Genomic DNA, 14,282 nt, shown 5'->3' on the forward strand with positions numbered 1-14,282 from the left:
GAACAAGCTCCAGCCTTAAGCCTTCCCACAGGACAAAGCTGCTCTTTATATGCCACAGAGAGTGGGAATAGCTCTTGGAGCACTTACTCAAACTCATGGGACAATCTCACAACCAGTGGCACACCTAAGTATGGAAATTGATGTAGTACTAAAAGACTGGTCTCACTGTTTACAGGTAGCTGTGGTGGTGACCATCTTAGTATCAGAGGCTATCAAAATAATACAAGGAAAGGATCTCACTGTCTGTACTACTCATGATGTAAATGGCATACTAGGTGCCAAAGGAAGTTTATGGCTATCAGACAACTGCCCGCTTAGATATCAGGCGCTACTCCTTAAGGGACCAGTGCTTCAAATATGTATGTGTGCAGCCCTCAACCCTGCTACTTTTCTCCCAGAGGATGGAGAACCAATCGAGCATGACTGCCAACAAATTGTGGCCCAGACCTATGCTGCCCAAGAGGATCTCTTTTAAGTCCCCTTAGCTAATCCTGACCTTAACCTATATATCGACGAAGTCCATTTGTGGAGAATGGGATACGAAGGGCAAGTTATGCCACAGTTAGTGATGTAACAGTACTTGAAAGTAAGCCTCTTCCCCAAGGGACCAGCACCCAGCTAGCAGAACTAGCGGCACTTACCCGAGCCTTAGAACTGGGAAAGGAAAAAAGAATAAATGTGTATACAGATAGCAAGTATGCTTATCTAATCCTACATGGTCATGCTGCAATATGGAAAGAAAGGGAGTTCCTAACCTCTGAGGGAACCCCCATTAAATACCTCAAGGAGATCATGAAGTTATTGCACGCAGTGCAAAAACCCAGGGAGGTGGCAGTCTTACACTGCCAAAGCCATCAAAAAGGGGAAGGAAAAAAGGCAGAAGGAAACCATCGGGCAGACTCTGAGGCCAAAACTGCTGCCAGGCAGAACCTCCTGTTAGGAATACCTATGGAAGGACCCTTGGTATGGAACAACCCTCTCCAAGAGATTAAGCCCCAGTATTCTCCGACTGAAACAGAATGGGGACTTTCACCGGGGCACAGTTTTCTCCCCTCGCGGTGGTTAATGACAGAAGGGGGAAAGGTATTCATACCCAAAGTGAGCCAGTGGAAAATACTTAAGACCCTCCACCAAACTTTTCATATAGGTATTGAGAACACTCATCAAATAGCCAAATCCCTATTTACAGGGCCAAATCTCCTCCAGACCATCCAGCAAGTAGTCAAAGTCTGTGAGGTGTGCCAAAGGAATAATCCCTTGGTCCATCATAAGGCCCCTCTGGGGGAACAAAGAATAGGGCACTATTCTGGAGAGGACTGGCAGTCAGACTTCACCCATATGCCTAAGTCAAGGGGATTTCAATACTTGTTGATCTGTGCTGATACCTTTATAAATTGGACAGAAGCCTTCCACTGCAAGACAGAGAAGGCTGAGGAAGTGGTTAAAGTCCTAATTCATGAAATAATTCACACGAGCAATTAAAAGCCCATACACGGCCCTGTAACCACAAATACCATCTTAACTTTCCAAGCCCCTTTATGCATCCAGCGCAACCTGTTATCAGGCCTGGCCCTGGGGCACCTACTATCCCATCAGCATAATTACACCCTACAACTTCAAGCCCCAACTGATCATAGCAACTTCCAAGTCACCCAAACAGCTCCATTCAGATGGTTTGTCTGCTTCTCAGGGCCTCCCAAAATCATCACTTCCTCCCTGCTTAACAAACAGTTCAGGTTTTGTAATGGCAAACATACTCCCTGCATGACCATTCACCTCTGGACCCCCTGCAGCAGCGCCCCCACCACTAGTGAATGCCTTCTCATCTCCTCTTTCAATTACTCTCTTGAATGCTTCCTAGTAGATACAAAATAGTTTTTTCTCCAGTGGGAAAATAGAACACAGGGAGCCACTCAGTTTGCTCCCAACACCCCTTTCCAGCCACTCACCGGAGCTACCTTGGCAAGTACTTTAGGAGTATGGGAAAACGAAAACAACAAATTCATATGCCTTTTTAACATACACAACCAGTTCTGTCTACCCAGCCAAGCCATATTATTCTTATGTGGATCTTCAACCTATATCTGCCTCCCAACTAGACAGGCACCTGCAGCTTAGCCTTTCTAAGTCCCAACATTGACATTGCCCCAGAAAATCAGACCCTATCAGTGCCCCTCAAAATTCAAGTCCGTCAGCGCAGGGCCATACAACTAATACCACTACTTATAGGGTTAGGAATGGCCACCGCTACAGGAACCAGAATAGCCAGTTTATCTACTTCATTATCCTACTACCACATACTCTCAAAGGATTTCTCAGACAGTTTGCAAAACAATAACAAAATCTATCCTTACTCTACAATCCCAAATAGACTCTTTGGCAGCAGTGACTCTCCAAAACCACTGAGGCCTAGACCTCCTCACTACTGAGAAATGAGGACTTTGCACCTCCTTAGGGGAAGTGTTGCTTTTATACTAACCAGTATGAGATGCCACCCAGCATTTACAGGAAAAGGCTTCTGAAATCAAACAATGCCTTTCAAACTCATCCCAAACTCTGGAGTTGGGCGACATGGCTTCTCCCCTTTCTAGGTCCTGTGACAGCCATCTTGCTATTACTCGCCTTCGGGACCTGTGTTTTTAACCTCCTTGTCAATTTGTTTCCTCCAGGATCGAGGTCATCAAGCTACAGATGGTCTTACAAATGGAACCCCAAATGAGCTCAACTCACAACTTCTACTGAGGACCCCTGGACCAACCCACTGGCCCTTTGACTGGCCTAGAGAGTTCACCTCTGAAGGACACTACAACTGCAGGGCCCCTTTTTCGCCCCTATCCAGCAGGAAGTAACTAGAGCGGTCATTGCCCAATTCCCAACAGCAGTTGGGGTGTCCTGTTTAGAGGGGGGATTGAGAGGTGAAGCCTGCTGGACTTCCTAGGTCGAGTGCAGACTTGGATAACTTTTCTGTCTTACAAGAGGATTGTAAAATGCACCAATCAGTGCTCTGTAAAAACACACCAATCAGCGCTCTGTAGCTAGCAAGAGGATTGTAAAATGCACCAATCAGCGCTCTGTAAAATGCACCAATCACAGTTCTGTAAAAGGCACCAATCAGCACTCTGTAAAATGCAAAATGCACCAATCAGCAGGATCCTAGAAGTAGCGAATCACAGGGAGAACTGAAAAAAGGGCACTCTGATAGGAAAGAAACAGAACATGGGAGGGGCCAATAAGGGAATAAAAGCTGGCCACCCCAGCCAGCAGCGGCAGCAACCTGCTCGGGTCCCCTTCCACGCTGTGGAAGCTATGTTCTTTCGCTCTTCAAAATAAACCTTGCTACTGCTCACTCTTTGGGTCTGTGCCATCTGTAAGAGCTGTAACACTCACCACGAAGGTCATAGCTTCATTCTTGAAGTCAGCGAGATCACAAACCCACCAGAAGGAACCAACTCCAGACACACCAACACTTAAAAGACACAATAGGCCGGGCGCAGGGGCTCATGCCTGTAGTCTCAGCAGTTTGGGAGGCTGAGATCAGCACATCACTTGAGGCCAGGAATTCAAAGATCAGCCTGGCCAACATAGCAAAATCCTGTCTCTACTAAAAAGAAAAAAATTAGCCTGGTGTGGTGGCACACACCTGTAATCCCAGCTACTTGGCAGCTAAGACATGAGAATTGCTTGAACCTGGGAGGCAGAGGTTGCAGTGAGCTGAGATCGTGCCACTGCACTCCAACCTGGGCAACAGAGTGAGACTCTGTCTCCAAAAAAAACAAGTGGCTGGGCAGCTCACACTTGTAATCTCAGCATTTTGGGAGGTCGAGGCAGGCAGATAACTTGAGGTCGGGAGTTCAAGACCAGCCTGACCAACATAAAGAAACCTCATCTCCACTAAAAATACAAAAATTAGCCGAGCGTGGTGGCGCATGCCTGTAATCCCAGGTGCTCGGGAGGCTGAGGCAGGAGAATCGCTTGAACCCAGGAGGCAAAGGTTGTGGTGAGCCAAATCGCACCATTGCACTCCAGCCTGGGCAACAAGAGCGAAACTCCGTCAAAAAAAAAAAAAAAAAAAAAAAAAAGGCAAAAAAAACACACCACAAGTTTGTTAATTATAATACTTTGAAGTGGAAATTACATTTTAGTGATTTTCACATGAATATATACTGCTTTTGTAAGTAGAATAAGCAAAGAAATCAAAACTCAACACACTGATGTGTGTGATGGCCCTCAGAGTCCCTTAGGGGCTACAGACCTATTGCCCCCTACTCTCTCCACATATGCCTACATTCAAATACTTAAGTGCCTTCTCTGTGTGCAACTTACTAGGCCCTGAGAATAACAGTGACAGAGAGTCCCTGCTTCTGTGGACCTTGTAATCAAAAAGAAAACAAAGTGTGGGAGTACTATGAGGGTGAAAGCATGGCACCCAAATGGAAACGTAGCAGAACCTAACCTCACCTTGAGGAAGAGCCTTAGGAGAGGAGCACCAGCACTTTCTCCTGAGGGCTGACTACCGACAGAATAACGCCATGGCCACTATCACTTTATGCTGACTCTACAGTCTAAAAATCAACCAGTGGATGGTGTGTGAACACTGAAAAGAATACCCCTCATTTCATGAAGCCCAGCAGCACTGTGACAACTGTGGAGGTGGTGATCATGTACACTGTATCCCTTTGATAAAGACAGAGTGGAAACAAAGAACTTATCCAAGGACTGGATCTCTAAGTTGGGAAAGGAGATGCAAATTCTATGCCCTGTCTCAGCATGAAGACAGGCTGATGAAAAGGGACCTCAGTGCTTCATAAGTAACTTTCACACCTTTGCACAGTACAACTATCATGCGGAATTTATCCCAGTTGATGACCTAAAAGAAGGAATCAAGTCCTTGCTTATCATTCTCAAACAGGTGATAGACAAGATGAAGAATATCAAGAAGAGAAAGAACCACAGTTCAGCCTAAAACCCCACGTTCACAAAAGAGAAGATTGAAGAAATTACTGCAAACCTTTTATTAATATTTCCTCAAACACCCTCTTGTGCATACTTTTTATTTCCAGTTCCTGCTCCCTAGAAAAACCTGTGGTGCACATATATATATATATATATTTTTTTTTAAACCAGTTCTGTTCATAGATGAAATTCTGAAGTAAAGAGAATCAAATACTTAAAGTATTGATTATCTTGGAAAATGAGGAACTGACATATATAAGCACCCTTGTGTAATCAAGCACTAATTCTTGGTATGCAAAAGAAATAGTACGAGATTCAGGCCGGCGCAGTGGCTCACGCCTGTAATCCCAATACTTTGAGAGGCCAAAGCAGGCAGATCACTTGAGGTCAGGAGTTCGAGACCAGCCTAGCCAACATGGTATAACCCTATCTCTACTAAAAATATAGAAATTAGCTGAGCCTGGTGGTGTGTGCCTATAATCCCAGCTACTCGAGAGGCTGAGACGGGAGAATCGCTTGAACCTGGGAGGCAGAGGTTGCAGTAAGCCTAGATCATGCGACTGCACTCCAGCCTGGGCAACAGAGTGACACTCTGTCTCAGGAAAAAAAAAAAAAAAGAAAGAAAGAAAAGAAATAGTACAAGATTCATAACGTTTTTAAAAAGTTACTTTAATCAGTCTTTCCATTTCATTCTTCAATTATTGTTTGTCTTATCCTGCCCAATAAGAGCACAGATGTAATTAGTACACCCTTCTGCCACATGTCAGCAGAAATCCCCAAAAGCAAAACCCCACATCCTCTATAACGACCAATTCCTAAAGACAAATTATCTTCTTTCTCTCTTTTGTAGGGGTTTCTCAGAGGTAAACAGCATGCAATGATTTAATACAGTGCCATGAATATAATTAGACTACGGTCCTAGTTTGCTACTATTTAACTCTGCCAAGTTTCAGTTTTGGTTCCTTGGTATATAAAATGAAAGACTGGAATCTAAAGTTCTCTGAATCACCTTTCATTACTGACACTCAATGACGCATACCGTACACATACAAGTAAAAAATAAGCATAGAGTTGTGGAAAGAATAGAGTTAAACAGACCTGAGCTAAAACTCCCCCTGACACCTATGGGTTGCCTGGCATTGGACAAATTATTTACTCTTAGATACCTCTTTCCTTATTTGCTACCTATTATGACCAACAAATAAAAGAATATAAATAATTTGTTAAAAGTGCTTAGCATGGTAAGGCCCCAATCCTCCAGTAAGTGATTCACTCTCACTTACCAGAAAGTTTTCACTCTTGACAGTTCTTTCTTTGTGGGGGGTGGGAAGGGATGGGGAGGGACAGAGTTTCGCTCTGTTGCCCAGGCTGGAGTGCACTGGCAAGGTATCTTGGCTTACTGCAACCTCCACCTCCCAGGTTCAAGCAATTCTCGTGCCTTAGCCTTTCCGACAGTTCTTTCTTAATACTTTTTTTTTTTTTATTATTTATAAATAAACTTCAGTGACTAGATAGGATTTACAGTTTAACAAATTAGGCGGTGATTTCATTCTAACACATTCAGAACTAATTTATAAACATATATGCAGAATAACAACGTAGAATAACAATTTAGAACTGCCAAATAATGTATTAGGTGCTGCACACTGCTGTAACACTGCCTTAACAGTTTTACATACCTTGTATACCATATAAAACTGAAATAGAACTTCATAAAAAGTGAAAAACATAATCTATTCACAACGTGTATGACTAACAACAATATTACATACAAAAAGGACCCCTGCCATTTTATTAAGGGTTATAGAATCTTTTGAATCAATGCTTCCCCTTTTTTTTTTTTTTTTACCATCTTTGCAGGTCAGAGTTCCAATAACTGCTAAACAAAATTAATAGAAAGCAAATTCCAAGAGACTTTCAGTAAAGACTGAACACCCCAAAATCATTCAGCATATTTACAATATGTAAATTATCACAAAGCAAAACCTTTATAGAAATCATGAAATACAGCCCAACAGAGTAAAAAGCCTTATGATAGAAAGTAGTGACTCATTAACAGTAGCATTCATCGGACAGCTTCAATTGCAACTGTAACAACTGCGTGACTCTGATCTGTTTGTCAACTGTGGCACGTGTTCCCAGTCAGGGATTCTGCTAATTGAAAGTTAGAATCATTAAGACATTTAAAGATTGTGCAGGAACAGCATTATTCGTACTTGGTACTAGAAAGCGGTAAAACTATTCTGACTTGGTTAAATTTTAAAATCTCTTTCAGTTTTAATACACAAGAACTTCACCGTTAGGCCGTGCCCGGTGGCTCACGCCTGCAATCCCAGCACTTTGGGAGGCCGAGGCGGGAGGATCGATTGGGCCCAGGAGTTCGAGGTTCCAGTGAGCCGTGATCGCGTCACTGCACTCCAGACTGGGCAACAGAGCGAAACCATACCTCATTCGTTCATTCATTCATTCATAATTAATAAAATAAGTACAACGCACTTCGACATCAAAGCGTATGGAAATCCACGGTACAAACTGGTCCTTCCTCCACATGGAAATTAACTTTAGCTATATTATCTCCCCCACCTAAGAGTCAGTGCCTGAAAGCCCTCCCCCGAAAATTAGTTTGATATAGCTTTTTACTGTGTGACTTAGGTGAAAAGATTCTTTCCTTAAATATGAAAAGAAAAACCACGCAGTAATGACACAAAAAAGAATGTGTTCACTGTAAAGTCAAGATTATGAAAGGTTCCCGTGGCTCAGAGGTTTTTTTAGGAGCAATCTGGGGCTACGACTTTTCCCATCACCGCCAGCTGGACCGACAGACGAGGCTGGAAAGGGTGATCAACATACCTGGAGGAAGCTGCAAATTAGCAGGAAACTGGATCGTCGTGGTGTTGGGGGTTTTCACGGCGACTATCTGAGGAGCAGGCAGCCTAGGGCCGCTGCTGAGTTTAGGAGGGGCGCTGACCGGAGCCACTTTGGTCACCAGGGTCCCCACGGGGGACTGCAGGGGCTGGGACGCCGTGGGCTCCACGCAGACGCTGACAGGAGCCTTAGTCACGGCGCCCAGGGCCACAGGAGTGCTCTCCACTCGCACCGGCAGCGCCCCGGCCGGGGCCATGGTCACGGTCCCCGAGGCGCTCACAGCAGCCGGGGAAGCGGCGCCGGCGGGTTCGGTGAGGCCGGCGGGCATCCCCCAGGGGCTCAGCAGCAGCTGCGGCGCTGCGGTTCCAGGAGCAGAGGTGAGGGGAGGCTTGGCGCGTGGCAGCCGACTCCGGTGCGGTTCGGGCTCCACAGCATCGCTGGGGAGAGGCGCGGGGGCCGCAGCAGCGAAACCAATGACGGGCGCCGGCTGCCCGGCAGGACACGCGCGTCCCGGACCTTCCTCCCGTCCGCGCGAGCCTGGGCTGCCCCCGGAGCGACACCCGCCCGACCTCTCGCAGCTTCCTCAGCGGCGCTCACACGTGCGCTGCCTCAGCCCGGCGCCTCACGCTCGGGTCCCGCTGCTGCGGAGCCTGGACGTGCGGCTCCCGGAAGGTCGTAGCTCGCACCTCGAGCCTAACTCTGCGCAGCGGCTCCCCCGCCAGAAATTTCAAAACTACGAACACAGAGCGCCCATAGACCCCTACGCGCGTTTGGCACGGCCCCTCCGCGCGGCCACGCCAGCCATGTTTATATAGCCACGCGGAGACCTCGCGCACGCGCCCAGGCCGCCGCCGCCGCCCCGGGCTTCCCCGGGATCCAGCCGCGTGATTGGTCAAGGAGCGGAGCCGCGCCCGTGACGTCACTGGGGACGGCTCCACGGAGCGTTAGAATTTTCCCCTGAATCCCCAGCAAGGAGGGGCGATACCAGAAACCTATCACGTGGGAGGGGCAAGCCGCACTTAGAAAACTGCGGCATCCGTGTTTCTCTGTGTCCCCCGTTGTTTGTTCCTCGAAAAGCCGGGACTAGACTATCTCCAGGATTCTATTTTTTAAGGAGAAAATGGGGAGGACTGATTTCCGAGAAGAGTGACTCAATAAGAATTCAATCACGCATTTTCACTGGTTTTCTCTGGTGTCTTCACACTGAAGCGTTACTGAAGCGTTGCTAAAATTAGTAATTAGAATTGACGTTGAAGGCCAGGCGCGGTGGCTCACGCCTGTAATTCCAGCACTTTGGGAGGCCGAGACAGGCAGATCACGAGGTCAGGAGATCGAGACCATCCTGGCTAACACGGTGAAACCCCGTCTCTACTAGAATTGACGTTGTAAAAATTAAAATGGTGTATAGTTTTATAGTGTGTGAGATGTGCCTATTTTCACATTTTAGAGTTAAACTGCCTAAAATCTTAAATGGAAAATCTTTTCTTCTCTGGTGCTGCTGTAGATGTCTCTGTCACCTCGAAACATTAAAATTGTGTGTCTGTCTTCAAAACTTAATGCTTTTTGATACCTATATAATTAGATTCTAGCACTTAGATATTAAGTGCGATCCTAGACATTATCTGGATAAATAAAAGGTGTTGACTGAATCGATATGAAAAAACTTGCTTCTTTGTAATGCAGTCAGAGAAGATGCCTTAATTTCAAGCTAAAGTCATAATATTGTATGTTTGTACGAACCAACACTGCACTGAAAGGAGATTTTACAAGTAGGCAGATGCTATGATCTGAATGTTGTTGTGTTTCTTGTTTTGTTTTGTTTTGTTTTGTTTTGGAAACAGGATCTAACTCTGTCACCCAGGCTGGAGTGCAGTGGCACCATTGGCTGATTGCAGCCTCCACCTCCTGGGCTCAAGTGATCCTCCTATTCTCCTACCTCAGACTGCCGAGTAGCTGGAACTACAGGGGAGCGCCACTGTGCCTAGCAAAAACGGGGTCTCCAATTCCTGAACTCCTGCCTGGGCCTCCCAAAGTGTTGGGATTATACCCTCAACTGACTGTTAAAATGCTAAAGCTGAAGTTGATAGTATTAGAGGGTGGGGCCTTTAAAGGTGGTTAGATCATAAGGGCGGAGCCCTCATGAATGGGATTCCATTCAGGACAAATCATGTTAAAGTGATGAATATGTCAGTTTGATTTAATTATTTCATGACACATGAAAACATCACATGATACCTCATAAATACATACAATTATTATTTGTCAGTTAAATATATTAAATAAATAATTTTTTGAAGAAGAAGAAGAAACCTCAGAAAGATCCCTTACCCCTTCCAGTATGTGTGGTTTTAGTAAAGAGACTGCTGTCTAGGAAGTAAGACTCTCAGATACCACATCTGCCTTGATCTTGAACTTCCCAAACTCTGGAATTATGGGACATAAACTTCTCTTTTTATAAGCTACCCAGTTTATGATATTTCATTATAGAAGCCCAAGTGAACTAAAATAGCAGGCAACCTGACAGTTACAGCTCCTGCTTTTCTACCTCTCTGTAAACGTGTGCCGGCACGTTTAGATAAGATCTACTCACAAGATCTAGTAAAGTCCACACACTTACCACCTGTCCTGTCTCTCACTTCTTGACGAGTCTAAATCCATCTCATGACCCAAATCAATCACACTCCCTCCCTTTCTATGGTGAATTCCCTGATCACTTACCTTCTAGCAGATGCCTCAAAGTGGAGTTGGGGAGAGAAAAACTCAATTTATTGAGCACCTCCTGTGAAAGATGCATTTCCTTTTTCTAACTGCTTCATTTTACAAACTTAAAAACTGCAGTTAAAAGAGTAATATTTTCCAAGAAGCTGGAATTCGAACTCGTCAGTATGATGCCAAAGTGCATCTCTTTCCATTACTCCAAAAACGTCTGATTAATCATGTATCCCACAGTGCCCTTGGCAAAATGCCCTGAGCATAAAAGGCATTTAATAAATATTTGCTAAGGTCATGAATTGAATGAAGTTATGCAACATTTTCAGTGAAGCAAAATAGTGTAGTGTATTTGAATCTTAGATATGTTCTTCATTAAATGGGCAAATTATCCCTGATTTCTTTTCCCCTCCATATAGTATGTTTCAATCGTTACTTGGGTACGGAAGGATCAAAGTTTGTTTCGAGGACTCTCCCTTTCTAAATTTCCACTAGCCCCCCACCCTCAACTCACATACTTTGTGTAATTAGGTAGGTAATTAGCCTCCACCATCAAATTACAAAGAGACTTGGTTGGGGAACTATATGTTTTCATAAAGTTAACCTTATGCATTTCTCTCTCCTCTCTCTCTCTCTCTCTCTGGCGTGTGTGAGTATGTGTGTGTGTGAGTACGTGTGTGTGTGTGTGTTTCGGCAGGGCAGGGCGGGGTGGGTGTGGGGTTGTGCAAGGGAGAACAGGGTATCCCTGTCTCTGTCACCCAGAGTAGTTCAGTGAGAGCATCATGGCTCACTTGCAGCTTCAACCTCCTGGGCTCAAGAAATCCTTTCACCTCAGCCTCCCAAGTGGCTGGGGACCACAGGCCACCATGCCTAGCTAATTTTGCTTGTTTGTTTGTTTTGCAAAGACAAGGGTCTAACTATTATGTTGGTGCAAAAGTAATTTTGGCAACATGTTGCCAAGGCTGATTTCAAATTCTTGGACTCAAGTGATCCTCCTGCCTCAGCCTCCCAAAGTGCTGGGATTACAGGCGTGAGCCTCGCATTTTTCTTATAATTGTTTATAATATGCAAATTCCTGATGTGGTGGTTCCTGCCTCTAATCCTAGCACTTTGAGAGATCTCAAGCAGGAGGATTGCTTGAGGCCGGGAGTTCAAGACCAGCCTGGCCAACATGGTGAAACCCCGTCTCTATCAAAAATACAAAAATTAGGCCGGGCGCGGTGGCTCAAGCCTGTAATCCCAGCACTTTGGGAGGCCGAGGCGGGTGGATCACGAGGTCAGGAGATCAAGACCATCCTGGCTAACATGGTGAAACCCCGTCTCTACTAAAAATACAAAAAACTAGCCGGGCGTGGTGGCGGGCGCCTGTAGTCCCAGCTACTCGGAGGCTGAGGCAGGAGAATGGCGTGAACCTGGGAGGCGGAGCTTGCAGTGAGCCGAGATGGCGCCACTGCACTCCAGCCTGGGTGACACAGCGCGAGACTCCGTCTCAAAAAAAAAAAAAAAAATACAAAAATTAGCTGGGTGTGGTGGTGTGTGCTTGTAATCCCAGCTACTTGGGAGGCTGAGGTGGGAGAATCGCTTGAACCTGGAAGACGGAGGTTGCAGTGAGCTGAGATCGCACTGCTGCACTCTAGCCTGGGTGACAGGGCAAGACTCCATCTCAAAAGAAAAAAAAAAGATAAGAAAAAGAAAAAAAAATTATTAGCCAATAAACAGATTCTCATAAAAAATTAGACTACACACAAAACTATTAATGGAAGATATTTCTATTTAGAGACATTCTAAGTGATAATTTTTGTCTCTCTGCATTTTTAAATTTTCCTGCAGTAAATGTGTCATATTTGCATAATCAAAAATTAAGACAAACTTTTTCTTAAAATATATATTCTTAGTGAGAATTGAAATCTGTAAGCACAGCTAAATACTCTCCAGTCTCCTCAACATAGCATTCAAGTACCTTTAATGGATCTCATGAACCTGGACAAGTATGGTAGCTTGCTGAAGCTAGGCCAAGCAGAAGCTTATTACAAATACTGTCTTAACCTAAGAAGACAGGCTATTTTCTCAGTGTGTAATCATCTCTTTTCACTTCGCATTAAGTGTGGAAAAAGTAATAAGACTGTTCAAGAGCCAAAAATCCCCAAAATAATATTTATTTTGTAAAAGATTCTGCAAACACTGAACTTTATACTTTGTATTATAACACCAATTTTCTTGAATTATATTATTTTCAAAAGCCTCTCCTCTCTACCTACCTTCAGTCATTCATCTATGTAACATTTATTGAGTGCTTACTATAAGCTTGGCAATAAAGAATACATCAGTCAGGCTGGGCACAGTGACTCATGCTTGTAATACCAACACTTTGGGAGGCCGAGGCGGGTGGGTCACTTGAGGCCAGGAGTTTAAGAAGAGCCTGGGCAACATGGCAAAACCCCATCTTTACAAAAAATACAAAAATTAGCCTGATGTGTTGGCATGTGCCTGGAGTTCCAGCTACTTGGGAGGCAGAGGCGCAGGAATCCCTTAAACCCAGGAGGCAGAGGTTTCAGTGAGCCAAGATCGCGCCACTGCACTCCAGCCTGTAACACAGTAAGACTCTGTCTCAAAAAAAAAACAAAAAAGTTAACTTTAGAGAAGAGAGTGATCAACTGTATCAAATGCAGCAGATAGGCCAAATAAAATGAGGACTAGGGAGTGCCTGTTCAATAGAGCAACACGATGTGGGCGTCACTGGTAACCTTGACAAGAGTAGTCCTGTGGAATGTGGGCATGAAAGCCTATTTAGGGCACGATCATGAAAGAATGGATGGAAATGTAAAGTTATAATGCAAAGTAAGGGAGAAAAAAATGGGGCCATGGGAGAAGAGATGAGGTCAAGAAAGAGATTTTCTTTGCAATAACTACATGTTTGTATGCTGATGACAGTGTTCCAGTAGGGAGGGAAAACTGCTGATAGAGGAATAAAGAGGAATATTTGAATTGTTGGAACCATGTCCTTGAAGGCAAAAAAAGGGATAAAATCTAGTGCACAAATGTGCGCCTGTAGTCCCAGCTCCTTGGGAAGCTGAGGTAGAGGATCACTTGAGGACTTTGAGGTTGTAGTGCACTATAATTCTGCCTGTGATTAGCAACTGCACTGTAGCTGGTGCAACATAGTGAGACCCCCATCTCTAAAAAAATTTTTTTTTAATCTAGGTGCACAAGTGGAGGGGTTGAGCTTCGATAAGAGCCATAGACCATTCATCTACAGCAAGAGAAGGGAAGGCAGAGTTCTTGGCCATAGACACTGGTAGATGGATATTTGTGGTGGTGGGAACTTGTGTAAATTCCTTTCTGATCATTCTCCCTTCCTCCAAACCAATCTATGTGTCCCACTGTTTCTAGGACAATCTTCCTAAAATGCAAATCTAATTTTACAACTCTCCTACATACCACTTCTTAATATCCACCTGTTGCCCACAGGATAAAATCTCAAGTAGCATGGCATACAATGTTCATTATGATCTGGCACCTATTAAATTGTCCAATCAATTCTACTCTGCCATGTAGCCATGGGCACCTTGTAATGGCAGCATAGGGAAGTACTGGAATTTTGCCAATATCCCAAGGTCTCTCTTGACTTCATGACTTTGCATATATTATTTTACTTTTCTTCAAAGACCTTCCCCATGTTCTACCTGGCCAATTCCTATCTGACTTCAAAAGTCAATAACCTAAGCCTCTCTTCCCCATCCCATAGCACATTATCA

The 14,282-nt window shown here is 44.7% G+C and overlaps 1 protein-coding gene across 1 annotated transcript in view; it reads right to left on the reverse strand.

Annotated features, from left to right (window-relative positions):
- TAF4B (TATA-box binding protein associated factor 4b) overlaps window positions 1–8,717 on the reverse strand; it is a 166,194-nt gene extending 157,477 nt beyond the window's left edge. Inside the window, exon 1 of the mRNA XM_015121709.3 lies at window positions 7,804–8,717. Coding sequence (XP_014977195.1) covers window positions 7,804–8,146 — 343 coding nt within the window. The 5' untranslated portion in view covers window positions 8,147–8,717. The remainder of the gene's footprint in view (window positions 1–7,803) is intronic.
- Between the last annotated feature and the right edge of the window lie 5,565 nt (window positions 8,718–14,282).

This window comes from Macaca mulatta, chromosome 18 (genome assembly GCF_049350105.2).
Source record: "Macaca mulatta isolate MMU2019108-1 chromosome 18, T2T-MMU8v2.0, whole genome shotgun sequence".
Taxonomy (NCBI): domain Eukaryota; kingdom Metazoa; phylum Chordata; class Mammalia; order Primates; family Cercopithecidae; genus Macaca; species Macaca mulatta.